General features: G+C 50.2%; 8 protein-coding genes across 8 annotated transcripts; 7 read left to right on the top strand and 1 right to left on the bottom strand.

Annotated features, from left to right (window-relative positions):
* Positions 1–379: 379 nt before the first annotated feature.
* On the top strand, positions 380–3,129 carry An14g05990 (uncharacterized protein; the record flags this gene model as incomplete). Its single annotated transcript, XM_001401185.3, has 4 exons — positions 380–523; positions 669–706; positions 792–862; positions 950–3,129. The coding sequence occupies 4 exons, from the start codon at positions 380–382 to the stop codon at positions 3,127–3,129; spliced, it is 2,433 nt and encodes an 810-aa protein (XP_001401222.3).
* Positions 3,130–4,076: 947 nt separating this feature from the next.
* Positions 4,077–5,546, bottom strand: An14g05980 (uncharacterized protein; the record flags this gene model as incomplete). Its single annotated transcript, XM_059744330.1, has 3 exons — positions 4,077–4,792; positions 4,849–4,950; positions 4,994–5,546. 3 exons carry the CDS (start codon positions 5,544–5,546, stop codon positions 4,077–4,079), a joined length of 1,371 nt encoding a protein of 456 aa, XP_059602392.1.
* A 1,264-nt stretch (positions 5,547–6,810) lies between these two features.
* An14g05970 (uncharacterized protein) lies at positions 6,811–8,393 on the top strand (the record flags this gene model as incomplete). Its single annotated transcript, XM_001401183.1, has 2 exons — positions 6,811–7,396; positions 7,465–8,393. The coding sequence occupies 2 exons, from the start codon at positions 6,811–6,813 to the stop codon at positions 8,391–8,393; spliced, it is 1,515 nt and encodes a 504-aa protein (XP_001401220.1).
* Positions 8,394–9,343: 950 nt separating this feature from the next.
* An14g05960 (uncharacterized protein) lies at positions 9,344–10,965 on the top strand (the record flags this gene model as incomplete). The annotated part of the gene is made up of 9 exons (XM_001401182.1): positions 9,344–9,478; positions 9,529–9,625; positions 9,698–9,788; positions 9,852–9,935; positions 9,985–10,206; positions 10,255–10,472; positions 10,525–10,617; positions 10,671–10,821; positions 10,881–10,965. 9 exons carry the CDS (start codon positions 9,344–9,346, stop codon positions 10,963–10,965), a joined length of 1,176 nt encoding a protein of 391 aa, XP_001401219.1.
* A 779-nt stretch (positions 10,966–11,744) lies between these two features.
* Positions 11,745–13,254, top strand: An14g05950 (hypothetical protein; the record flags this gene model as incomplete). The annotated part of the gene is made up of 3 exons (XM_059744329.1): positions 11,745–11,768; positions 12,002–12,358; positions 12,406–13,254. 3 exons carry the CDS (start codon positions 11,745–11,747, stop codon positions 13,252–13,254), a joined length of 1,230 nt encoding a protein of 409 aa, XP_059602391.1.
* A 983-nt stretch (positions 13,255–14,237) lies between these two features.
* On the top strand, positions 14,238–15,805 carry An14g05940 (uncharacterized protein; the record flags this gene model as incomplete). The annotated part of the gene is made up of 7 exons (XM_059744328.1): positions 14,238–14,264; positions 14,339–14,440; positions 14,533–14,598; positions 14,972–15,283; positions 15,370–15,429; positions 15,523–15,627; positions 15,698–15,805. 7 exons carry the CDS (start codon positions 14,238–14,240, stop codon positions 15,803–15,805), a joined length of 780 nt encoding a protein of 259 aa, XP_059602390.1.
* A 726-nt stretch (positions 15,806–16,531) lies between these two features.
* On the top strand, positions 16,532–18,075 carry An14g05930 (uncharacterized protein; the record flags this gene model as incomplete). The annotated part of the gene is made up of 4 exons (XM_059744327.1): positions 16,532–16,571; positions 17,017–17,275; positions 17,362–17,460; positions 17,940–18,075. The coding sequence occupies 4 exons, from the start codon at positions 16,532–16,534 to the stop codon at positions 18,073–18,075; spliced, it is 534 nt and encodes a 177-aa protein (XP_059602389.1).
* Positions 18,076–18,782: 707 nt separating this feature from the next.
* Positions 18,783–24,351, top strand: An14g05920 (uncharacterized protein; the record flags this gene model as incomplete). Its single annotated transcript, XM_059744326.1, has 5 exons — positions 18,783–18,942; positions 19,087–19,410; positions 19,467–19,642; positions 19,699–23,751; positions 23,812–24,351. 5 exons carry the CDS (start codon positions 18,783–18,785, stop codon positions 24,349–24,351), a joined length of 5,253 nt encoding a protein of 1,750 aa, XP_059602388.1.
* Positions 24,352–25,232: the final 881 nt, after the last annotated feature.

The raw sequence follows: 25,232 nt of genomic DNA, 5'->3' as shown, positions 1-25,232 counted from the left end.
TGGTTGGACTGATGAGCATAGCAATCAAATGGTAGACTGAGACAAAGAATCAACAGTGCAATAATGCAATAATCCTGTCATGTAAGGTCTATACACTCTGCGTGAGAGAGGATAACTTTTATAAGAACCAAAGGGTGATCTATAAAGGAGGCCGACGAGCCGCCTCGCCGAATCGGGCAATCCTGTATTGAAGGCGGGTAACGGGAGATACGAATATTACCCGCAGCGAGTGGAGGTTCGGGCCATCCATCATTCAGTCCAGCAAGCAAGCAAGCAAGCAAGCCTCACATCTCCCGTCGTCTAGCATTGTTTTGCGGCTTCAGCATTCTCTCTCTTCATCATCTCCCACTGAGGAATCTTTGTACGACGCGCATCATACATGCGCAACCTGGTTTATCCTAAATATCACGTGCTTGAATCCCTTAACCGCCCCTGCGACGCTGTGGATCGGCATTCCACCCGCGTCTTTTCGCGCCGTGTCGCTTTCGCGCTTGAAGGTCGACAATTACCCCGGATTGCTATCGTGAGTCTATAGCCTGTTCTCACCTTAGCTCATCCGGGCACCTCGAAGTCTTTGACTTTTCTCAATGGTCTTTCGCGAACAAAGACTTGAGGAGGTAGCTTTCTTTCACTTGTTCTTCATTTCATCTCTAACGTACCTCGTGTAGGATACATCTGAATTGGTCATCCTGGTCGCAGCCATAGTGTAGCACAAGCTCGATTGCAGACTGCCCGTTCAAAATTATTCCTGATCGCGCTCTCTGAACTGGATCTCTCCTACTTCATCGCAGTGCTTTGGCATCTCCAGCCCTCGATTTATGCCTAAGGCTGCAAGCGTCTTATTCAGTTCCATCTTCTCACAGTGAGTAGAGAGCTTTGAGTCCGACTGCTATAGGACTTTCTCTTCCCTTAACCCTCAGTATGCAAAGCTGTACTTTATGCGCTCTAGCTAACAGAAACATCAAGCCGATTCTTCTCCGCATTGAACTTCCAATGCCTGCTAGACGCGGCGCCACCAGGCGCGCGGGGTCTACTCGCTCCGACATAGGGAGTGCGTCGACGTATTTTCAGTCCAAACTGGGTCCGGAAGCAAGGACACAGGCTCTGCCAAACCTTCCAACCAAGCAGTCGTTCGCTTATGGATCTGCTGAGACGCCAATCCTCCCGCGGGAGCTCAAGATTCAGCCTCATATGGATCTGACCGAGATGGCCGACGCGATCGACAAGGGAATCGAGGATGCTAAGGATCGACAGATGAAAGAGAAAGAAACCACCCAGGACAAATCTCGTCGACAGAAGTCCCCTTCTATTACCCGTTCCCCGGTTCGGCGGAGTCGACGGGAGCCGACCCCGGATGAGTTGCAGCTTCTCGACAACCTGCGCGAGGCAACCAAGTCTCCTACTCCTGTACGGGGCAACTACAGCAACAACGACCAATCCACCGCCACCCCCACGCCTCCTATCCCGCACACTCTTTCTACCGCCTCAAGTCCTGCGCAGTCTCTACCTGTACCCAGATATCCCCACGTACCAGCCGAAAACCTGTATCCATCTCCTATGGGGCGGTTTGGCCCACAATTGCACGACGGGCCACCGTTAGGAAGCTCCCCGCTACCGGACGACTCGTCGTTATATTCGTTCACCGTTGAGCGAGCCATCAACTCCGATGAATTGACACGGACGCTTTCCGATGGAAAGAATATCAAGGCACCCCCTCGTCGATTTTCCGGACTGGCTTTTGCCAACGAGCCTATTCACGAAGAAGAAGAGCCGGACTCAAGGCTTCTGAAAACAAAATCGAGATCGCCCTCCCTACAGCCTAGCTACGAGGACTTCCAGATAGAGCCTTCACCAGAGCCGGAGCCACAGTCGGAACCCGAGTCTGTGCAAGAGCTGGAACTAGAGCCTACGCCGGAGCCAGAGCCTATTCCAGAGCTGGAGCCTATGCCAGAGCCTACGCCGGAGCCGGAGGTTATCAGAGAGAAGTCTCCTGCAGCCCAGTTTACCGCGCCCACAAAGACACTTATCCCTAATGCATATGCACGGAGGACTCCATCACAAGAACCATCAGTGGATGATGGCCAGCAAAATATTCGTCAGACAGGCCAGTCCTGGTCCTGGGTAGGAAGTCTATCAGCACAGCTGCCCAGCGTATCTACAGTCGCTCGTATACTCGCAGGAATAGCTTTGGCAGCAGCGACAGTTTACCTGGTTGCCTTTGGCGGCATTCCCTCCCTTTCTCGACCGCCACAGTATATTCCGATGGATGAAAACAACATGCTAGCAGTCAGCAGCCTTACGGACCAGATGTCTCGAATTGGGGCGCAGGTATCATCACTGGCGAAGGAAATGCGCACCGTCAAATGGGATGTGAACGAGGTGCAATCGGAGGTGCGATCATCACCCACTCCGATCATGCCGCCAAGCAGAGGAAGCACCGATCTTGGTCCTCCAACGGAGCAAAAAACAAACTTTCTGAGCATTGGACTAGGAGTTATTGTTATTCCAGGTCTCACAAGTCCAACAGTCGGACACAAGCTCAGTGCTTGGCAGTGGGCATATGTTAATCTATGGAGAGGTAGTCATTATCGTCCCGCATCACCACCGCTCGCGGCTTTGGTTCCCTGGGAAGATTATGGAGATTGCTGGTGCAGCACACCCCGGGATGGCATGTCGCAGATTGGCATTGACCTAGGCCAAAAGATTGTACCGGAGGAAGTAGCCGTCGAACACATGCCAAAGACGGCTACATTGAAGCCCGAAAATGCCCCCCGGGAGATGGAGCTCTGGGCCCAGTACGTACTCGTCCAGAAGGGAACCAGCCGACCTGCAAGAACGCAAGCGGAGCGATTTTCCATCCACAAGCCGATTATGGACGCCCTCCGGTCCGCGTGGCCCACCGAGGATCCGACTGCGTACTCTGATGATCCGCTCCTAGGACCGACATATTACCGAGTCGGGAAATTCACATACGATATCCACGGCTCGCACCACGTGCAGCGATTCGAACTAGACGCGGTGATCGACTCCCCAGAAGTTCGGGTGGACAGGGTTGTATTTCGGGCCACGTCGAACTGGGGCGGCAATCACACGTGTATCTATCGACTGAAGCTATTCGGTCATGTATAGCATTTTTCTTTTCTGCGTTGTCGATCTCATCACGTTGGCGGCGGCGTATCGTGTTCAAAATGTTGTTCTTCTCTTATTTGGGTGGCGTTTGGTGGGAATGGGAAGATACCAGGCAAATGGCAATCGTGATAGACGGTCTGTTTTGTTATTTAATTCGTGGAGCAGACGTTTTGGACGACTCGTGACTTTGCTTGGTACTTGCATGCGATTCATCGTAATTAGCGATTATTGAATATATGCATACATCTGCGCATGCTGCATGAGTCTCCTTAAAGCAGGAGAGGTAAATAATAATTCGCTTTTCTGTACTGATACTACCTACGCCTCCACGTCGTAGTGTTCATTAGAGACTTTGGACATTGACGCCAATGGCACCCTCTACATGCAAAGCCTGCGATGCGATGCGTAACTTTCTGCTCAGCAGTAACATGTAACGCAACATTTCTTGTTTCGAGGATTCTCTAGATAGAAAAGAAAAATGAATCAAACTAAGAATCAAACTCCGGATTCACCCACCCCGGCACCCCCTTCGCTCTCCACGCCGCCCCAAACACATGCAGCGAAATGAAAACACTACATCCGCCAGCCACGACAATCAGGGCTTGGGTGGTGAAGGTCCAGGTCCAGCCTATTGCGGCTTGCCATTGGGCGATGAAGAACTGTTCATATGTTAATAAATTACTCGTGGTGGTTGAGGATATCGCAGCAAGAGTAGTGGATGGGAAGGGAGCATACTGGATTAGCAAACGCACTGAGGTTCAGGAATACAGCGTAGAAAATTACCACGCTGGTGGACTGGAGCGGGTAGGCGTCGATGATGTAGCTGCTTGTTACGGTGTTGCCGATTTGGATTCCGGCGGAGACTGCTCGTTGGATGAGTAAATGAGGTTAGTAGATGGTAATTGCAAGGGAAGGAGAGGAGAGGAGGAGTGGATAGGTGGAGGGATCTACTCACATAAGAAGAATGCAACCTGTCCTACCATCCAGTGGTAGGCTTTGTCTATACTTATGCCCCAGAGGATTAAACCAACTGCCGGTTGTATAGCTATGTTAGAAATTGTACGCACATGAGCTATGGGGATGTACACACCAGCAGTCAAGACAATGGCTGGATATGCTAGCCATAATCGCATTTCTGGGACCCGAACTCCCCCGTTCCGCTTTGCTAATCGCCCCACGATGGCATCGCTCAATCGGCCCGAGCAGCTTACCTCTGCTACTAGGGTCCCGATCAGTAGGCCCAGGAATAGTAATCCCTGTATGAGAGGCGAGTCCGTTGCATATGCAGACGGGACCATGGTAATCACGGACAGGATCCACCAGTACCATGTGAATGAGTACCCGATAACAGCTACGGCGATGACTGGGAAGCGAAATGTAAGGAGGAACCGGGTAAGAGAGGCATAGATAGGTGGATGAGAGAGACCTGGGATGGGACGGAGGTTGAAGAACGGAAGCGACTTGGTGCGTTTTATCCCTGCTTCTTCTATACCTGCATTCGACTCTGCTGGCTTCTCGGTGACTGCCATGCGCTGGAGCATCAAAGCGCGCGGGTAGAGGGTTTCAGGCATGAGTGTGAGTTCGAGTAGTAGAAGTGCAGCGAAGAGAATGGCGTTGAACCAGTTGATCCATTGTGCGCTGACGAGATTAAGAAACCCGCCGACTTGATTAACGTCAATAGGTGGAGTTCATAATGATTCAGTGAATGGGCTCACGTACAGGTTGGGCCTAGAAGCAGACCCGAATCAAGAGCAAGTACCCATAAGCCGAGTTTCTGGCCACGTTCGTATTCATAGAACATATCAGTGACTGTGCCGTTAGCTGCTTGGATCAGTGCAATGCATGCTGAAGAGAAGTGACCTACCAACTGCCATCCCCACTGTTGATGAAGGGCTGACTCCAAACCCTTGGAAGAACCGAGCAGCCATGTACCCACCATATGTGTCTGCCACAGCAGCGCCAATTGTAGCAACTAAAGCGATGACAGTTCCCACAATGAAGACAATGCGGCGGCCGTAGATGTCACCAACTGAGGACCAGAAGAGTGGTCCAAGCGATAGGCCCAGAGCTGGGATGGCAACGGTCCAGTTGACTTGTGAGTAGTTGATGTCATACTGTGATTGTATTTCTGCGAAGGAGGGGACAGTGGTGGTTGTGATGTAGGTGAAAAGGAAGTACCTGTTCATTGTCAATCTGTGAGTTCTTCTGGACTGCTCAGGTAGTACAAACTTGAGCATGACAATACCCAGAATCACATGCTTTCGCCAACGGGGCCAGTTAAGCGGATCCAGAGGGTCAGAAGTAGGCGCGGGGTGGGTGTGCGTGCCATGTTGCTCAACGGGGAGGCTGTCGATGTCGCTGGCGGATTGCTTCTCGGGAACAGGGACAAGGTCTATCTGGGTAAGCTTGAGATTCATTGTGTGTAATTATATTGATTATGAGTACGTTAGTATAGCCATGAGGCAATTTTGTCAATGCATGGTCCTTTTGAATGAGGTGCATATATAAGAGTCCATGAGGGGAGGGGAGTCGACAGGTGAAGTTGAATGATGCCATTGCAGTATGAAACAAGGCTTATCAGTAACAGCCTCAAGCGGACATCGAATCACCAGCCTGAAGGATATCTCTGCTGCTTATCATCAACGGGATGTATTAGGATGGACGAGCGAATCGAATCGGACCCCTGCTCTTAATGAGTTCATTATAGCCTTCTCGGCCTGGTTCTGGCTAAATTGGAAGCGAATCACATTAACCCGTTGCGGTAACGAAGTATGTGTATTCTACATTCTATTTACAAGCAGTATATGCATTCTCCTGACATTGCTTGCTATTTTGACTGGCTAGGACCTCTACGTTAGCAATTCCATGAATATTTTGATGCTCACATCATATCTGTTGCCCATTATGGCCATCGCAAATCTATGGTGGATTATCTCTGTAAATCCTGATAATCCAGGCGATTGAAGTCATAGTTCTCTTTTCAGTACCACGCACTCTTTCTTTTCTTCTTCTTCTTCTTCCCGCATAGGGAGTCAACAATCCCTTTCTTGCAACAGATAAGTGCAAGAAGCTAAGCCAGTCAGACCCCGTCTGGGGAACCATACATCGGCGGGACTCAAATAGATCCGAGTACAACTCAGTATCAGATGCTGCACATGCTTGATAGCCCCTGATTTGCATCCCAGATAAGGGACTAATATTGCGTAAGAAGTAGACAACTTAATCTGTAATATTGGGCATCAAAAGGCTAGACAGTCTTCGAATTGACACCATGATGTCAGTCTCGACATCTCGGGTCGATATCGGATCATGCAAGGGTGGATGGCATTTCCTGTCCAGTCCCCCACGCTCGTCCCAAAGAGGTGAATATCTTGAGAAAGAGGCAGCCCCGCCTCTGGATCATTCTGCGCTGACATGCAGCTCGACTAAGTTCTCCTGGTGGGTCAGTGATCCCGATCTGGATAAGCTCGTGGTGGATCATTTGCTGGTCTGCGCGGTTGCCATTTGAGTAACAGACTGCTTCTACGAGGTAAGGGGCTGTTTTGTGCTTTTGAATGCGTTCAGCTATGTTGTTCTCCAAACTTGAAGGCTTTAATAGCATCGTAGTCCATGTTGTCCCCGAGGTAAACAACACTTCGTTCTTCTAAACACTGAGCCCTGGGTGCCTACTATCATTGCATAATGTACGACTCTCTTCCTAGCTACCGGGAGACCTCTTCCGCGCACACTCATGAAGAGGAACATACGCCACTACTTCCCAAGCAGGTCGACCCCGACCCCGACTCCAAAAGCGCAAAATCGTCGGTTTCCTTTCTGGTCGAATTTTTCCGGCTGTTGAAGGACTCCATACCAGTCATTCTGGCATACACGCTGCAAAACAGCCTACAAACCACCTCGGTGTTGATTGTGGGACGGACCTCTCCGGAGAACCTGGCCACCACAGCTTTCTCACTGATGTTTGCCATGGTCACGGCATGGATGATCGCCTTAGGCGGGACCACCGCATTGGACACACTAGCCTCCTCAACGTTCACAGGCAGCTCGAATAAGCATGATCTCGGAATTCTGTTGCAGCGGGCATTCTTTGTCCTCGGCCTGTTCTATGTCCCCGTTGCAATTCTTTGGACATGCTCGGAGCCTGTGTTTCTTCTGCTTGGCCAGGACCCCCAGCTTTCACGGGATAGTGCGCGTTTCCTAACTTGCTTGATCCCTGGCGGTCTGGGTTATATCTACTTCGAGGCCATGAAAAAATATCTGCAAGCACAGGGTAAGTCTTTTTCCGACGTGCTTCTCAGACATCATATCTCTGGGAAGTTTGTTAATGAGAGGATACAGGTATTATGCGCCCTGGGACGTATGTCTTGCTGATTACGGTGCCGTTTAATGCATTGCTCAATTACCTGTTCTGTTACACCTTTCGCATGGGGTTGCTTGGTGCGCCATTTGCCACCGGCATTTCCTACTGGCTGTCCTTTGCACTGCTCGTGTTGTATGCCCGATTCATTGCCGGCTCCGAATGCTGGGGCGGCTGGTCGCGCAAAGCATTCGAGAATCTTGGGACTTTCGCCCGATTGGCCTTTCTGGGCGTGGTGCATGTAGGCACCGAGTGGTGGGCCTTTGAGATAGTAGCTCTTGCAGCCGGAAGGCTGGGAACAATCCCACTGGCGGCTCAGAGCGTCATCATGACCGCAGACCAAGTGCTCAACACAATCCCATTTGGCGTGGGAGTCGCTACATCTTCACGGGTGGGGAGCCTGCTAGGCTCCCGGGATGCAGCTGGTGCATCGAGAGCGGCCAACACCGCGGCCTGGCTAAGTATGGCGCTGGGAGGGGCCGTGCTGGCTGTGCTGATGGGGACTCGACACGTCTTTGCAAAGATATTCAACTCCGATGAAGGGGTCGTACAGCTCACTGCGGAGGTTCTACCATGGGTGGCGTTGTTCCAGATCGCCGATGGATTGAACGGTAGCTGTGGAGGAAGCCTTAGGGGTATGGGAAGACAGCATGTCGGCGCGCTAGTCAACCTGGCCAGTTATTATTGTGGTGCACTACCTCTAGGTATTTGGCTAGCCTTCAATGGATGGGGACTGAAAGGTCTTTGGGTGGGACAGTGCATCGCATTGTATCTTGTGGGGGCACTGGAGTGGACAATCGTGGCCTTCAGTAACTGGGAAGGCGAGGTCGATAAGGCGTTTCAGCGAATGGATATCCATGACCGATTGGAGGTTGGACACACCACCAATGGTGCCACGACTGTTGTGTAATATGCAATGCAGATAGGTATAAACTAGATCAAGTATGAAGCATGCAAAGTCCACGCAGGGTCTCTATCTAGTATCTCCAAAAGGAAGGTCGAGAGAGTTTGAATGGGTAGCCTTAGCGTTGTCAGCTCTTTGTTCAATTCTTAAGCGAGAACGGTATCGGACGCTTATCGTACGAATTATCTTGGTTGTCAATTTACGGAGTAGTGTTCTGGAATTCGGCCGTCCCCACGTCACAGAATGAAGATCAGCGTTGCTGATAAGAAATGCCGGCCGCTATCTCCGTGGAACACCAGCACGATAAGCCCCGGTAGATTAGAATTATACTATGAGACTAGTGCCAGGCTTCAGTGTAAGATCTTGATGCACTGAAGCATCCACTTTCTTCTCCTCCGGCCTTCCTGTTTTGATCGTTCATGCGTTTCGAATTTATACTACTGGCCAAGCATCTGACGTTAGCCCATGGAACAGATCTCGACTTCGCATGATACCCACAACCCCACAACTACAACACCTCAAGAGATGATGCACATCTGATGATGTCGTACCCCACTCGGTTTTCCCAGGTTCTCGAGTTATTCACTCATTCTGGAAGGTCCTGGGAGAAGGAATTGGTAGACTGTAATCTTCAGTACTGTGAGTGGACATAGTCAGATATCCAATACTCGAGTATAGACTTCGGACAGACAGGTCATCAATAGGGATCATACCGTGGAGTTTGCCATTCTGTCCATCCATACTCTGCTTCAACGTGCGTACTGTAAAGGTCGGTGTAACCAAGGGTCGTTGAAACCAAAGGGCATGCGGGGACTGGAAGGAGAGATGGTTGGGGAAGCCAACTAGCGGAGACGCAGATGGAAGCATATAATTATCCCCTCCCTGCAAGCCTGCCTGGATCATCATTTTCTTCAATCAAATTGATACTACGTTTTTCTCCCAGGTATCTTTCCAACATGTATCTTTCAGTTGTGAGCCTACTTGCTCTCTCGGGTATCGTAACTGCCCACAGCAGTCATGACCAGACTCCTCTGGCTGGACCGCACCAAAGGTTGTGGTACAATACACTCCCCGGAGATGGTGGCACTCAGGTCAGTGATTTCGTATTGAGCTCATACTTATCTATTGGCTGACAAGCCAGGCCGACTCTGTCTTCTCTGGCATCTCTACCTTTGGCCGGCTGCCTTACTTTCCTTGTCTCTCCAGCGAAGCCGAGAGATATGACATTGCATTCATCGGTATGCTGCTCTCTCCCCCCCTCTTCATCCAGTATTACAACAAGACAATAATCATACATACTAACTAAACAGGTGCTCCCTTTGACACTGGAACATCGTATAGACCCGGAGCAAGATTCGGACCCAGCGGAATCCGACAAGGATCTCGCCGCCTCAACCTCTAGTACGCTATACCCTGCCATGAATATCCCTGACGGCGTTGATGCTCATCCGTAATTCTTCTCAGTGGCGGGTATAATGTGCCTCTCCAAGCGAACCCTTTTGTCAGTGATCTGAGAGTCCTGGATTGCGGAGATATCCCTGTAACGTCGTATGGTTCCCACACCACGGGTGGGATAGCAAAATTCTGATGCGAATAGTTATGACAACGCCTGGGCTATCCAACAGATCGAAGAGGGTCACAATAGTGTTCTAATGCGCAAACCATTCACCGATGCTGAGAAGTACGGACTCTCCAAGGCTGGAAAGACCCTTCCACGCATCATCACCCTGGGAGGAGACCATACCATTACCTTGCCGTTGCTGCGCAGTATAAATAGGGCCTACGGACCTGTTACTGTTATCCACTTTGACAGCCACCTGTATGTTTGACTCCTGGACCGGAGAAACCAATGCTTACTTTGCCCTAGGGATTCCTGGAAGCCAAAGGTATTCGGCGGCTCACCTAGTCAGGTCGCCGCGATTAACCACGGCACCTACTTCTACCACGCCGCGATGGAAGGCCTGCTGAAGAATGATACCAACATTCACGCCGGTATTCGCACTACGCTCTCCGGTCCCTCCGATTACGAGAACGACGGATACTGTGGGTTCGAAATCGTTGAAGCTAGAGAGATTGATACTATTGGTACATCTGTGCAGTCACCTTTTATGTACTCCACTAACATGCACTTTGATAGGAACGGATGGCATCATTAAGAAGATAAGGGAGAGGGTTGGTACCGAGAACCCTGTTTACCTCTCCATTGATATCGATACCCTTGATCCTGCTTGTAGGTCATCTCCAACAATGCATTCCCATGGCTTTCCTGACAACAATATGTAGATGCACCGGCAACCGGGACGCCCGAAACGGGAGGTTGGTCGACGCGTGAGCTCCGCACTATCATTCGTGGACTGGATGGATTGAACTTCATCGGTGCGGACATCGTTGAAGTTGCACCTGCTTATGATACAAATGCTGAGCTTTCTACTATGTATGGCAAACCTGCATCAAGTACCCTATGACTTGTTTACTGATGATTCATCATAACAGGGCCGCTGCAGACGTTCTCTATGAGGTTCTTACCATCATGGTCAAGAAGGGTCCGCTGTCTGTTGGTCGCTCTGATGAGCTGTAGTTGATGGACGCTGCATTGGGGAATTGACTGGTCACGGGCTTCAGCGGTTATTTTATCCATGACTTCAGAATCTGGCGCTTGAAGGCATTGCGTTACAGCTTTTCACACGGAGGTAGAGGTGTTGTCAGAGGAGTTTAAATGTCCAGACGTAGAATTTGAGTGGAATAATAACAATTATCCGTAAATGTGATACCTCCTGGAAGACTGTATAATGGTATTGCCACATATCTTTATCCATGTATGGCATGATCGCTAAATACTTGACCCAATTATCCCCGCAATGAAAAAAAGATTGATCTATAAAGCCAATAGGCCAGACATAATCACGTGTGAATTTTCTAGGCCAAAACACGTGCTTGTGCGTAACTGACCGCGTTCATTCGAAGGGTTTCAGCATCATACTCCAGACCGGACGAGATATTGGGCGATACCGTCAATCAAAATAAACAAGAATCGACCCGAAGGTTATCGCCGGAAAAAGAATCAACTCGAATCATGAAATGAAGCAGTTTGACTATCAGCCAAAACGTGATGTAATTCAACAGCAGATAAAGTCCGATGGCTGATCCATCGGCCGGGATGCCAAGGTCAATTTATCACATACAGAAGGATCTGCGCATCGGAGCCGTTGGTTCGGCCACCTATATGATATCTTTAGCTCATCCGATGGCCAGGTATATCATTAACATTCGGGGAAGAAACTCCCAGTACAAAACAGGCGAGAATCGTTTCCACAAGTAGCAGAAATTACCTGCATCGAAGTCACTATTAGAAGGACAATGTTTGGTACTAACCGCACTGACGTATGCGAGACAAGCATACTTCCAGATTTGATATCATGACAGATGCGAGAGGAAAGCTTAAGGGCGCCGCCTGCTTGAATAGGCAATAAACATCAGCCCTGTCCAGTCTATGCTTCCATGGTTCTGCAAAGTCCCAGAATGCCTGGCTGCCTATCCTTGAAACTGCTGACATCTACCAGATTAAGCACACCTCATTCTGTCATACATGATTACTATCTTTACAGTCCCTATAGACTACACCTTCCGTTCTTTACCTCACAGAGTCGCTTATGGAGATCCCTTGCCTGAGCCCTGCAGTTGCAGACGATATTGTCCCAGATCTAGCCCAGATATTCAATGATAACCCATTCAAGTCACTGAGAGAACAGAAAATCAGCGTCCCTGTTCTCTGCGGCCCGCATGAGCAAGGCCCCACCGACACTCACATCGACATCTTTGGACAGGAGTTTCGAACGCATTCAAGTCTAATCAAGGAGTACACTGGAATCTGGAAGGAACGGCAGCGCGGCGAGTATGCCGAGCGTCGCGTACACTATTTCGAGGCGAGAACTGAGAAAGATGGTGGTTGGGGGATCTACCGAAAGGGAGCGGTATGCTGAGTCGCTCTATATACTCGAGTCCAATGTACGCTGACAAGGTGGCATTAACTCCGCAGAGATATTACCGCGATTATCCCGAAATACCAGACGAACGTATCCCGAGCGCCATTGAGTCCTTCCATTGCTTCCTGCAAGCGTTATATCTCAAGCCTGTACCATACGTTGGTATCAAAGGATGGCGAAGGATGGTGTTGCTCGGAATACGCTTCCAGGCAGTACCCCGAGTGCGTGAATATATCGAGAAGATTATACTTCCCTGGACTCTTACCTCTAAGCCCCTCCTTGGCCTTACTGACGATATTCTCGCCTATACTAAAATGGCGCAAGACATTCAGTGTGCCCAGCTCTACCGCGAATGTCTCATCCATTTGGTCGGAATGGCGCAATACTGGGGGCGGAACGAGTTCCACAACGCTGAGCACATACTCACTCCCAGTGCATACGCTTCATTGATTCGTCACGTTGGAACTCAGCGTCAGCTTATTGAGAAAGCGGATGTCGCTCTTCACACTTTTATTCGAACCCTAGCAACGCAGAAACCGCGACGGATACCGAACTTCCTACTCCGGCAATTCACAGATACGGTGGATAACATTACCGGTCTAAATGGGCGCAACATGAACTCGCTAGGTTATTATCAACATATACGCCTGGTACTCAACGATATGCAGCTGAGAATACCACGGGGTTCTACCTACAATATGTGTCATAGACTCTGGCAGTTCATTGGATGTCTGTGTGTGAACGGTCTTCTGTATACACAAGATCAAATCAAAGGCTACCCTGTCTGCATATCGCCTACGGATATTGAGCTACCATGGGTGCTTGCTAACGCACCCGAGGCCCCAGTGGAAGATCAAGTCCGGGACGCCATAATGGAAGGTTAACAAGGAAGCACATGAAGATTGTTGGAGGGTGTTATTGAGAACACGAATCAAAAATGTCATAGCGCATACCTTTTATCAGAATTATTGAATAGTGCGAGTTCTAGTTGCAAATGCCAAAGCGTACTTACAGTGTCTTATCTCGGTATCCACCTGCGTTGTCATCCACCGTTCGATCTCGATCTCGATCTAGCGGTCCCCTTGCATAAGGCAACGCCACTTATGAAACGATGAGACTGATCTAGATAAGATGCGATCTATCTCTACCCCATTGTGGATTGTCATTCGCCAGGGATCGATTATTGCACAGGCTTCTAGTTAGTCACCCGACTAGTTAGTTGCCTCCCCAGTGACCCATGTGGCTTACAAAGTTGTTGCGTTGGCGTCTGTCGTATTCTCCGATAGATCTATTTTAAAATCATGCTTTATCTCCTCGTCCCTCCGAAGTCGTGCATATAAGTACAAAGTTAGTTGCCTCCAGAATAGATCTATCTACCTTGCAACAGGTACGCTACTTGATATATCCTATCATTCCATCCATCTATCTATCCATAAATATGTCCTGTCATCTGCCTGAGCGTTGACTAACTTTAACTTAACGCGACCCCTTACTTGCATAAACCTTATTACTTAAGTAAGGTACCCTCTTATGTATCTGCATCCTTGCTTTCATTCCTTCGGCCATCGGCCATGTATCACTTTTTCCTCTCCTGTGATTGAAACGCAGGTACAATCTACGGAAATATTTCATGATTGAAAGGAAGAAGCTTTCTACTTGCTATGCCATTAAACAAAGAATTCGATTTATTGTAGAGCCCCCCGTAATGCCATACAATGATGCGTAATAGGAAGTGTATCTCGATACGAGCCTGCTACTCTATATGTGAAGTGACAAGGTTGATCAGTGGAAATTGAGTTCATTGTCTTTGGTTCTGAGCTGCTTGCGCTGTTAGTACGGAGTAGTTACTGTCAAGATAGGATTCAAGATGGTGGAATGTGGAATGGGGGTGCGGGTGTGACAAGTTCACAATCGTGCATTGGTGATTATGCAGGTTCAGTTTTGAGTTTGGGGGTTTGATACGGATAGGCAGTTGTGGCGTTTTGTGATGAGCGGGAGATATCTAGACCTGGATATAATACATTTATCATCCCTTCCTTCCTTCCTATGAGCCTCAATGTTAAAATAGAGGTGAATAATAGCGTAAATGAATATTGGCATGGTTGCCGTGGATGAACAATACAAAAGCAATAGAAAAGACTTGGGTCGGTGGAGGAGTGAAGAGTGGACAAAATGGTGGTACTTTCGACGATCGTTACTCTGCTGGAGATATACGTGCCGATTGCCGGGTGAAGATCGGCCGTTGGAAATTTCAGGGGCCACCCAATCATATGATGAGGAATAGAAGAGTATCATTGGGATAGGCGGGTTGGGAGCGCTATTGAGGGTTTTATTTGATTTATTATTTAGGTTATTACTTTGTGTCTTGATGGATGGGTTCGGTTCTGTGGAATAATGTTGAGTGTATAATGTTAATGTGGGTGGTTATGTGGGGATACCGATTAGTAGTAGTTCTACATAGTATGGACTGACCCCCATTTTATATATATTGGGTAGGAGTAGTTGCCCGTGCTCAGGCCTACTACTAATTATAAACATGGGTTACTTTCAGAAGAGAATTGTCTTAAACAAGTTTCTTCCCATCGGGTCCAGTTTTCATAGAATAACGTGCTCGCGGCAGGTGAAGAAAAATTGAGGTACCTCCAGAAATTTATGCAGTATCTATCTCAGAGAAGAATAACGTTCGGTCGGATATCCCTTTCCCCTGGCTCATTGGCAATCAATGAGCCGTTGAATCCTATTTTGTGGGTTATGGTGTTATTGATTGATAGATCGGTCAATCGGCTTGGCTCGAGATATAGTAGCATCCACTTCTCTGTTCTTGACAACAAGGCGGGTAGATTATGCTGCTATGATGATATAGGGATTATGAGGTTTTATAGCTGGTTACAGAAGTGCATAACGAGTATGGAGGTTACGTGAATCACTATGCAGAAATTGGAACGATTTGAAGTAGGAGTGGTGTTGGTTCACTGGGATTTGTACGTCATTGGGAGTAGGACCTCGTCTATAGGATATATATTGTCGGACTAGTGCGGAATTTGCATGCAATGAATGTAGTATGTGATACCCAAGTATTGCTCTTCCTGAGTCTGCCATAGCTTGCGAGCCCCGACTTTGTCAACGTCCGATGAGCTGTTTGAAGATGAGAGATGTGCACACTTAAGGGTTGGGCGCTTCCATGGATTAGAAGTCCGACTCTGAATGAACTGTATGCATTCATTGCATCACAACTAGAGGGTCGGGTCATGGACACAGTAAAGGCAAGAAGTCATCTGAATAGGTTTTCGACAAGGTATACAGCCTCTCGTGCCTGATCTGGATTAGCGCACCCAGCTTGGCAGATGGTTGTACAAGATTGCCTTATGTCACCCAAGCCTTCTCAGCTTCATCTTTGAAACAGTCTCAATGCATCTCTGGCCCGAAGTAGAATGAACTATACCCTACCGAGTAGTTGACAAAAGCGACAATTGCCATGGGCTAGCTACTAGTCTGCGAAAATGGAATAATCTCGCAGGTTGATTTCTAATGTTCCTTTATTTCTAATGTTCCTTTATTTATAATACTTAGTTTCTTTTTCATCTGCATATGTCGTCCAATGACCGACAGACTTGAAGTATGCCAGGTGTGAGCTTAGTAGTTGGGTGATTGGTTGATACATCATCCAGGGAACTCAAAGGCGTCCATGATCCATGATCCATGCTTGGGGCCAGCTCCCACGTTCCGGTCGGGGATACTGAAGTGCCTAATATTGGGGAACCGGATTAATTTCGTAGAGTGATGCTGATAGGCGGTCGGGGGAACTTACGTATCCCGACCGAGATGAAGGATGCCAGGCGCTATCATTTTATCACTCATAAAGCAGTAGCCTGCTAACTAAAGACAGATGCCAATCTCTTCCTCTTCCACCGCGATCGCACGACCGTTAGTGATGGAGCATAGCCTTTAATCCATTGCCGGTGGAGGCTAACTGGCTAAGTCGCGGTCTAGTGTCCACTCGGACAGCAATCAATCCACTCTTTAAATGGGAATGGATTGTCGCACACGCCCTCCATGGCACCATGTTGACCCGCACTCAAGCAACAGACTGTAACACCCGCGGGTCAAGCTTCTCCATTTCGAGCAGACTGGCTCTGACTAAAGGGTACGCACTGGACGGCCATGTCCCTATCCGACCGTGCAGGCTTGGGAGGCTGGGCTGGTAGGTCGTCATTTCGCTTGCCTTGACTGACCTTACCGACTTGGGGAGGGAAATGCGCATGCGATGCGTCGTCCCGATGCAGATGGTTCCTGAGTTTGCCGGTCACATTTGACGGTCTCCAGTAGTTTAATCACTAAACTAAAACACTTGACACTGGTGTCAAGCGGTGGACGTGGAATGGGGGAGGGAGAGACATCCCCCCCGTTCACCCTATAATGTCTCTTTCCGCTTGAAAGGCATGTGATGTCAAGGAGATGGTGGGTTAAAGTTAAGTTTTCATCCTGGTCGCCTGGGTTCGCACTTTGCTCTCTGGAGTGCTTTTCCTTATCGTTTCTTTTTCTCGGGGGTTTCTGCTATTTTGGTATGGCTTCCCTGCTTTCTTTTTCCCTGCCCTGTGGATGACAATTTTCACGATCCGGCTGCATGGCTATCTACTAGTTACTAGATTTGTTGCTGTTGTTCAACCAATGTAAAGAAGCAAGTGGTGGATGGCAAAAAAGTGATGCTGGTGCTGGTGTCGTGTCCTCAGCTGGCGAATCTCCAGCAGCTTTCCAATCTGAAACGTCTAAAAATGACAAGAATGGAGTTCCTTACCCCCATGTGGTTGGGAAAGGTGGCACTCCGGACTCCGTTTCGGTTCCTGAATTGCAATCCATCCGCCGCGAACCGTGGAACAACTTCTGTCGGCAATACGGGAACCGCTCGTGAGTCGTAATGCTTCTTTTTTATTACCGGCGAACGGATGGGGATGATGTGGAATATATGTATGTTTTCTTTTGCCGACCATCAGGTCACCACCGATCGCATCAGTGTATGATCTGGACAAGCCACAAATTGCGATCCAGGGACCAAGCGCGACGATAGATAGCCACCAAGTAGGGATCATGAGGTGTGTTCTGGACCCCGACAGCTGGGCTGGTGGGTGGGTTTTGGGAGTGGGTTTCTGCCCCTGGCGTCGTAACGGCCATACCGGAAGGCGTACGGGACTTGGTTCCTGAGGGTTAATCCCAATTGCATGGACGGTGCCTGACGGACAATCTGTTGTTTTCTTCAGCTTTGGCTGTGGGTGTCATGCAGTCTGGCCCTTGATTGCTGGATCGTCAATGGAAGATGGTCAGGAACCACGGTCTCAGCTGCGGTACTATTTTTACCTGGCTGCTTTTTATGACCTGTTTCAACTTTCAAGCAGATTAGAAAGTAGATTTCAGGTATTAAGAGACCGAGAGAGAGAAAGAGAGAGAGCCGACAGGAATTGGAGGTAACTCCGCGTGCCATCAATTGAACCCCTCCCATCGGCTCTCTCCTCTCTCTCTCTTTCTCTCTCTCTCTCTCCATTCATTAATAGTATTAGTCTAATATTCACCGCAGCGCCGTTGCTGGCCGGCCCTCCTTTTCCACTTCGCACCGTCCACTTGTTTCCACTTCAGTCCAGCTCAACATAGTAAAGCGGCCGACTTGGGCCAACGCCCCAGCCCAGCCCCATCCCGGTTCGCTTCAACCTTGATGCCACCAATTAACTTTGCTCGCCGCTCAGGAGTTCTTCCATCTCCTCCTCTCCGCGACAGCTTCTCCCACCTGGGTGTTTTTTCTCGGATTTCTAGTCTGGGTGCGTAGAGATACCTTTCTACCTGGCTGGTACTGCCTAGACCCGGGGAACTCTTCCTGTCCATTCCCTGTCACACTCCCTTCTGTCATTGCCCTTAAGCCCCTCTGCGGTGACCGCCGGTGGTGCAGCTTCGCTCTCTCTCTTTCTCTGTCGGCCTCTCTGTAAGTGTCCAAACTGTTTGCTCCCTCCCTTTGTTCGCACTGTGGTCGGGACACTCTCCTGTAATTATGTCCCCTTTCCCCTTACCTTAATTCACTTGTTCCGGTCCATCTCCCGCCTTTCCCGTTCACCCATTCTAACCAGCTTTCACACTTTCGATAGGAACCTTCCCGCTTTTTATTTGTACCTGCAGGTTAGAGACCGCTTGACGTCGCAGAGTGCCGCAGGCCGCCATCTCACGCGACGGAACCGCCCACATAAATAATAATCCTAATCAAAGGACACCGAGAGTGAACATTCGCACTTTTGGCGCACCGATTCGTGACTGATGACTCCCGTCTCCGTTTCATGACCAATCAACATATCTCTGTCCACCATTCGCCGATCTATCTCTGCCCAACCCGTTCCTCCCCCCCTCCTCCTGGCCTGCAATCGTATAAAGTGCCATGACGGGCTCTCAGCCTGAATCGCCAGCGGATGCGCCTCAGCGTCCTTTCAGCGGCATCATGCGGACCCCCCGAAGCACCAGTCGCTTGAGTATGAGCAGTAGACACGGTGGAGGAAGTCGGGCATCGGATGAGGATGGGAAAACTGCGGTCAAAGTCGGTGCGTTATTCCATTCAGTGCGTGCGCCCGTTGGGGCTGAGCTGGTTCAGATGCGGTATTGCGGATACCGCTCGCCTCGGCGCCTCAAACGCCCCACGTGCGCGGCTTCACGAGTATAGCTCTGCATACTGATTACTTTTCTAGCTGTTCGAGTGCGACCGCCCCTGAAGCCAACCGATCCCGGATATGAATTGGTTCCCCAGCGCTTCCAGCGTCCCATGGTCCACGTCACCAATCCCACCAGTGTTGCCATCGATGTCCCACAGGGCCGGAAATTGTTCGTTTTTGACCGTGTGTTCGCTGAGACGGTCGATCAGGATGGCGTCTGGGACTACCTCAGCGATAGTGTGAGCTCGTTTCTACAGGGATACAATGTCTCCATCCTGGCCTATGGCCAGTCCGGCGCGGGAAAGTCCTACACCATGGGAACTTCGGGTCCCAGTGAACAAAGTGACCCGAGATCGATGGGTTCGTCCTCCCCGAGAATCGCGCGCTCTGCGGCGCATTCGACTGACCTAAAATAGGAATCATTCCTCGGGCGGCTCAGCTTCTCTTTGAAAAACTAGAGGGCCCTGCCAAACCGAATCGCAACAGCGGCACAGGCCTTCGTACTCCATCCCGCTATTCTGTCGGCTCCGCCTCCAGCTTTGGGAAAGCTAGCGTCGAGAAGAACTGGCAGCTGAAGGCTACCTACGTTGAAGTTTGTGACCCCACATCGAATGTTGCTTCGCGATTTGAAGATACTGACGTGTGCAGATCTACAACGAACAATTGCGAGATCTCCTTGTGCCTGAATCGACACATCAGGGCGACCGGGGCACGGTCACCATCCGTGAGGATGCCAAAGGACGTATTATTCTCACGGGTCTACACCAGGTGAATATTAACTCATACGAAGATCTGATGGGTGCTCTTAGCTTCGGTTCCTCCATCCGGCAGACCGATTCCACCGCGATTAACGCCAAGTCTTCTCGATCGCACGCGGTTTTCAGTCTGAACCTTGTTCAGCGGAAGGCATCCAACGGAGTCATGTCCCCGACACCCAAAGACAAGCGCATGTCGATGCCAGTGGATATGATGTCTGGCTCTGATGCCTCTGTCATGGTGGATAGCAAGCTCCATTTCGTGGATTTAGCAGGAAGTGAGAGGTTGAAGAACACCGGGGCCTCTGGTGAACGGGCAAAGGAGGGTATCTCTATCAATGCGGGCCTTGCTGCTTTGGGCAAGGTCATTTCGCAGCTATCCTCTCGCCAGGCCGGCGCTCACGTCTCCTATCGTGACTCGAAGCTCACACGACTGCTCCAGGACTCTCTGGGTGGTAACGCCTATACATACATGATCGCATGTGTCAACCCTGCGGAGTTCCATCTGAGTGAAACCGTGAATACGGTTCAGTATGCTCAAAGAGCCAGAGCGATCCAGAGCAAGCCCCGCATCCAGCAGATTGCCGACGAAAGCGACAAGCACGCAGTTATCGAACGACTAAAGGCGGAGGTCGCTTTCTTGCGCCAGCAGCTCCGTAATGCGGAAGAGAACGGCCGTCGAAGCGCTGCCCCACAGGATCGAGCGGAGCGACAGAACGAGAGGGAGGTCGAGCTCCAGAATCAGCTCCTCGATACCCAAGAGAGTTACAACGCTCTCAGCCAGCGTCATGCGAAATTGATCTCGGAGATCGCTAGGGACTCCGAACATGCTGGCGAGACAGACCCCAATGATGTGGTCAGCTTGGTCGGGAAAACTTCTGTTGAACGTCTGAAGCGATCACAATCGTTTGCGGAGTCGATCGAGCAGGTCGTCCTGGAGTACGAGAAGACTATTCAGAGCCTTGAGTCGTCTCTTTCTAACACTAGGTCCTCGCTCTCAGTGACGGAGAGCACGCTTCTCGAACGCGAAACAAAGTGCGCATACGTTGAGACTGTCAACTCCCAATTACAGGCGCGGATTCAGAAACTGCTTGACCGTGAAAGCAGCACAGAAACCTATCTGCATGAGCTGGAAGCGCGGCTTGATGGCCAGTCTACTGGTGAAGAGAAGCAGGCGGCTATCGTGGCGGAACTTCGGAAGGAGCTGAGTCGAGCCCGCGAAAGCGAAGCCAACTGCGAAGACTATATTTCCACGCTGGAGGAGCGTCTGGCCGAAGCTGATCAAGATATGGAGCTGATGCAAAGGGAAATGGAGCGCTTGGAGCATGTTATTGAGCGCCAGCGCAGCCTGGGCAAACTGGATAACCTTTTGTATGAGCTTGATCATGTCCAGCAGAACGGCAACCAGAAGGAGCAGTCCGAGGACGAGCTTGAGACTCATGTCCCAGTTCCCGCCAAGGGCGCCTACAAACCTCGCACCCGGGCAACATCCCTTTCCCTCGATGTCCTGACTGAGGCTGTGGAGACCGCCATACCCGAATCGGATGAAGGCTTGACAGAGCCAGCCCCAGAAGCCGTGCACGAAGCTTCCGTGGAGGCTGAAGCGACTGCTGAGACAGACGAGACCAATTTGAAGGTCCTAGAATCGGCTACTGACCGCCTGGAGGCTCAGGAGAACGGTGCCCGTGCGAGTCGAGCTTCTACTCCCACCCAAACCAAGGTCGTTGCGGACAAACTTGAGACGGTCACTCAGGAGTTGTTCGACCTGCGTATGCAGCACGAGTCTACTGTGAGTGAGTATGAAATGCTCGAGGCGAAGTATGCGGAAGCGATGAAAGCCCTGGCGGAGTTTCAACGGGACGCTGCCGACGAAGCCCGTCACCCAGACGAAAAGGTTCAGGACCTTCTCTCCACCAACGTCGAATCTCGCCCGGTGTCTTTTTTAGAGGAAGGCAAGGCCCCCGGCTCGAACGATGGAAAACAACCGTCGTCCTCGCCATCACTCTCTTCGGAGTTATCCTTGGCCGGGGAGCCTGCTTCTTCGCACGAGCAATCTACCTTGAGTAATGGCGAGGTCCCGCAGGAGAACCACGTCGACACTCGAGAGATAGATGAAGCGAAGGCTCAAGAAGTGGAGCAGATGCGTCGTTTGCTCATGGAGCATCAGGAGGGTGTTTCCATCATGTCGCAGAAGTATGCCCAGTTGCAGTCGGAGCATGAAGGAACCCTCAGCCTCATCGAAACACTGAAAGCCGAACTGCAGCGATCGAAGAATTCTTCACCGCCGAGCACCCCAGGCTTCAAGTCCCCTGTAATCCGGAGGAAGACAAGTCAGAGTCTGATTGGTACGGTCGATCGGGCTCACCGCTCCCTTGCCGCCTTGCGTAATATTGCAGTTGAGGAATTTGAGGCCCGCCCTGATACCATGCAGAACTTCGAAGTCCACCTCGACTCGGCTATGCACGAACTACACAATCGCATGGAACGTATCCAGGCGCTGGAGGCCGAAAATCAAAGCGTCAAGAAGGAAATGGAGACAAAATCAACCATCATCTCTGGACTCACTCGTGAGAGGTCGAGCTTGCAGGGAGGCGGTGGGTCCTCGGTCGACATGGGCCTGGTCAATCAACTGCGCGATCAAGTGGTGCAGCAAGAGAATCTCATCAACGAGATGAAAGAATCACACGACGCCAGAGAGAAGCAGCTTCTCGCCGAGATCGAAGAGTTGAAGAGCCTCCTGAAGACCCAGGAAGAAGCGGCTAAAGCCCAGGATCTGTGCGCTGAAGAGCAAGAGAGAAAGATTTCTTCTCTCGAAGGAGAGGTCACGGAACTGAAGAGCAAACACCACAATGCCGTTGAATCCCTGCAATCGTCCGAACAGGAACTGAGTGCGACTTTGGCAGAGCTCGACAAGGCATTGGCGTCTATTGACGCAATGCGTTCTGAACAGACGGCTGCCGGTGAAGCCTCTGCCTCAAAGGATGCTGCTGCTAGAGAGCTGGAGGCCGAGAGGGAGCAACAAGAAGAACTCGTTGCAAAACTGAAGCATGTTATTGACGAACATAAGGCCACCAATGCTGCCCACCTTGAGAAGATTGCCTCCCTCGAAAAGTCTCACGGCGAAGCCCAGCTGCAGCTGTCAGAACTTCTGGCAGCAAAGGACAACGATAGCAACGAGGTTCAAGTACATCAGTCTCGTGTGTCAGAGTTGGAGAAGGAGATCGACTCCCACAAGTCCCTTGCTGACTCGTTCAAGAAGGACCTGGAGTCCCTACAAGAGTCACACAAGCAGGAGGTGACGGAACTTGAAGCTCGGGCTACGGCGGCTGCGCAGGGTGACTATGAGTCGCGTTTCGCCACGATGAGCGCCGAGCATGAGGAGGCGATGAAGACTTTGAGATCGGAGATCCTAGAGTCGCGGGAAGAGTTGACGAAATTGCTCAATATGGTTTCTAAACTCCTTAACGCCGACGTTACCGCGGAGACCATGGCGGAGCAAATACAGGAAATCATGGCTCAGAAGCAGCACTTCTCCGACAAGTATGCCGAGATGCTGGATACCAACGAGGATTTGCGTAAACAGCTTGAGACCAAGGGATCCGATGAAGGCCGGCTGGAGGAGCTCATGCAGAGCAACTCTAGCAAGGAAGCGAAGGTCAACGAGCTGGCTCTTCTGGTTGCCACCCTCGAAGATACTCTGCTCCAAAAGGAAGAGCAGGTCAAGAAGAAGGAGGCCATCATTGCGGAAGTCAAGGCTGAAAAGGAGAAGAGTGTCCGCTTGGTGGAGGAGTTAGAGGAACAGATCACCAATAGCTTCGATCAGCACCATAACCGTCTCTCCGTCATTCAGCAGGAGCGTGACCAGGCATTGGAAGATGCCAAGGTGAAGATTGCAGCCTATGAGAAGGATATTGAGACATACCGCGTGCGGATCGAGCAGCTCGAGGTAAGTGTTTATATACCGAAGACTACATGCTGGCGACGACTAACGTTCTTCTAGCTCCAGATCAAGAACCAAGACAGCTCTCATGACCGCAGCAGCTCGATTACGTCCAATCTCCGTAAGAGCTCATCTGCAACCTCTCTCCCTTCGCCACCTCCCGCTATTCCCCTGCCCCCTCTACCGACTATTGCCTCGGCCACCAACGGTACGGGCAGTATCTCTCCTCCCAGCTCCCGTCACACTAGTAAGGAGCTGGTGAACCCACAGATTGTCGATGATCAGGAGGCCCGTATTCGCACCATCGAGAAGCACCTGAACGCAGAGAAGCAGCTCACTGCCACCTTGGAAGAAGCCCTGGGAGACCTTGAAGCGCAAAGCAACAAGGTCAAGTCAGACTGCGACGCGTGGAAGAAGAAGGCCCGGGAGCTGGAAGAAGAACTGACCACGCTCCGCAAGGAGCGCGCCTCCCAGCGCCTCTCACTGCAGGCCGTCGAAGAGGAACGAAACGCTCGCCGGGAGGCCGAAGCCGCCCGGGCGCAGCTCGAGGAGCGGATGAATGCGCTCAATAAGAAGAAAAAGAAGAGCACTCTCAACTGCTTTTAGACTTGATCGATCTACATTAGCCGATGTCATTCGCCTTGTCTTGCCCTGCCCCCTTTTGTTTTCAAGCCCCTTTTGGCGCCACGATGTTCAGTCTTCTCTTGTATTATGAACCCACTCAACGTCGATTCCCCCTTTCTTCGCCTCGTTGATACCACCGCTTATTTACCTTCTGTGTATTTCCTTTCACCTCTTTTTTATTTTCTTCCTTCCCTCGTGCACCTGACCCCCTTGACTTCTGCTCCGCCTATTTGATGAATCCTGACTTTATGACTTACAAGTATGGCCTGTGATTGTACATTTTCCGACTACCCTGACCATACATTGATACATGTGTTCTCTGAGAATGTTTTTATTCCCATCCGTTTCCCGCATGAGCAGCCATTGTCGCTGCCTTGCTCTTTTTCTAGTTAGAATTGTCGTCGGTGTGAAGTTGTTATTTGCCGGGACGTATATTGATTGATTGATTGCCTGATATCACTTTCTTCATTTCACCAGCTTAGACGGTGGCTCGATTTAGAACAATTTAAAATTAGCGTGATATTCAATAAAGTAACAAGTATTATCCAGACTAATATAATTTAATGATCATAGTGCCCTGTCAATAGTTATAGAGGTCAAATATACATACCCCGGTCTTGACTAGCGATAAGAGATAGATCATCACATGACGCAATCTCCCAATCGGCCGCGTGTCTCTTTCAAGCTGCTACCACCGCAGCTAACTAATTGGAACTACAAAGTCACAGCTGTACAAAAACACTCACAATTAACCCAATTTCTCAATCCGCAATGCCAATATCCACCTAAACGAAATTCTCCGACTCAGTTACACTCTCACCCACAAATTCCCAACGAAAAAAAAAAACAAAGAAAAGGGAACA

Source organism: Aspergillus niger (assembly GCF_000002855.4).
Source record: "Aspergillus niger supercontig An14".
Classification (NCBI taxonomy): Eukaryota; Fungi; Ascomycota; class Eurotiomycetes; order Eurotiales; family Aspergillaceae; genus Aspergillus; species Aspergillus niger.
This window is presented reverse-complemented; position numbering and strand designations above follow the sequence as displayed.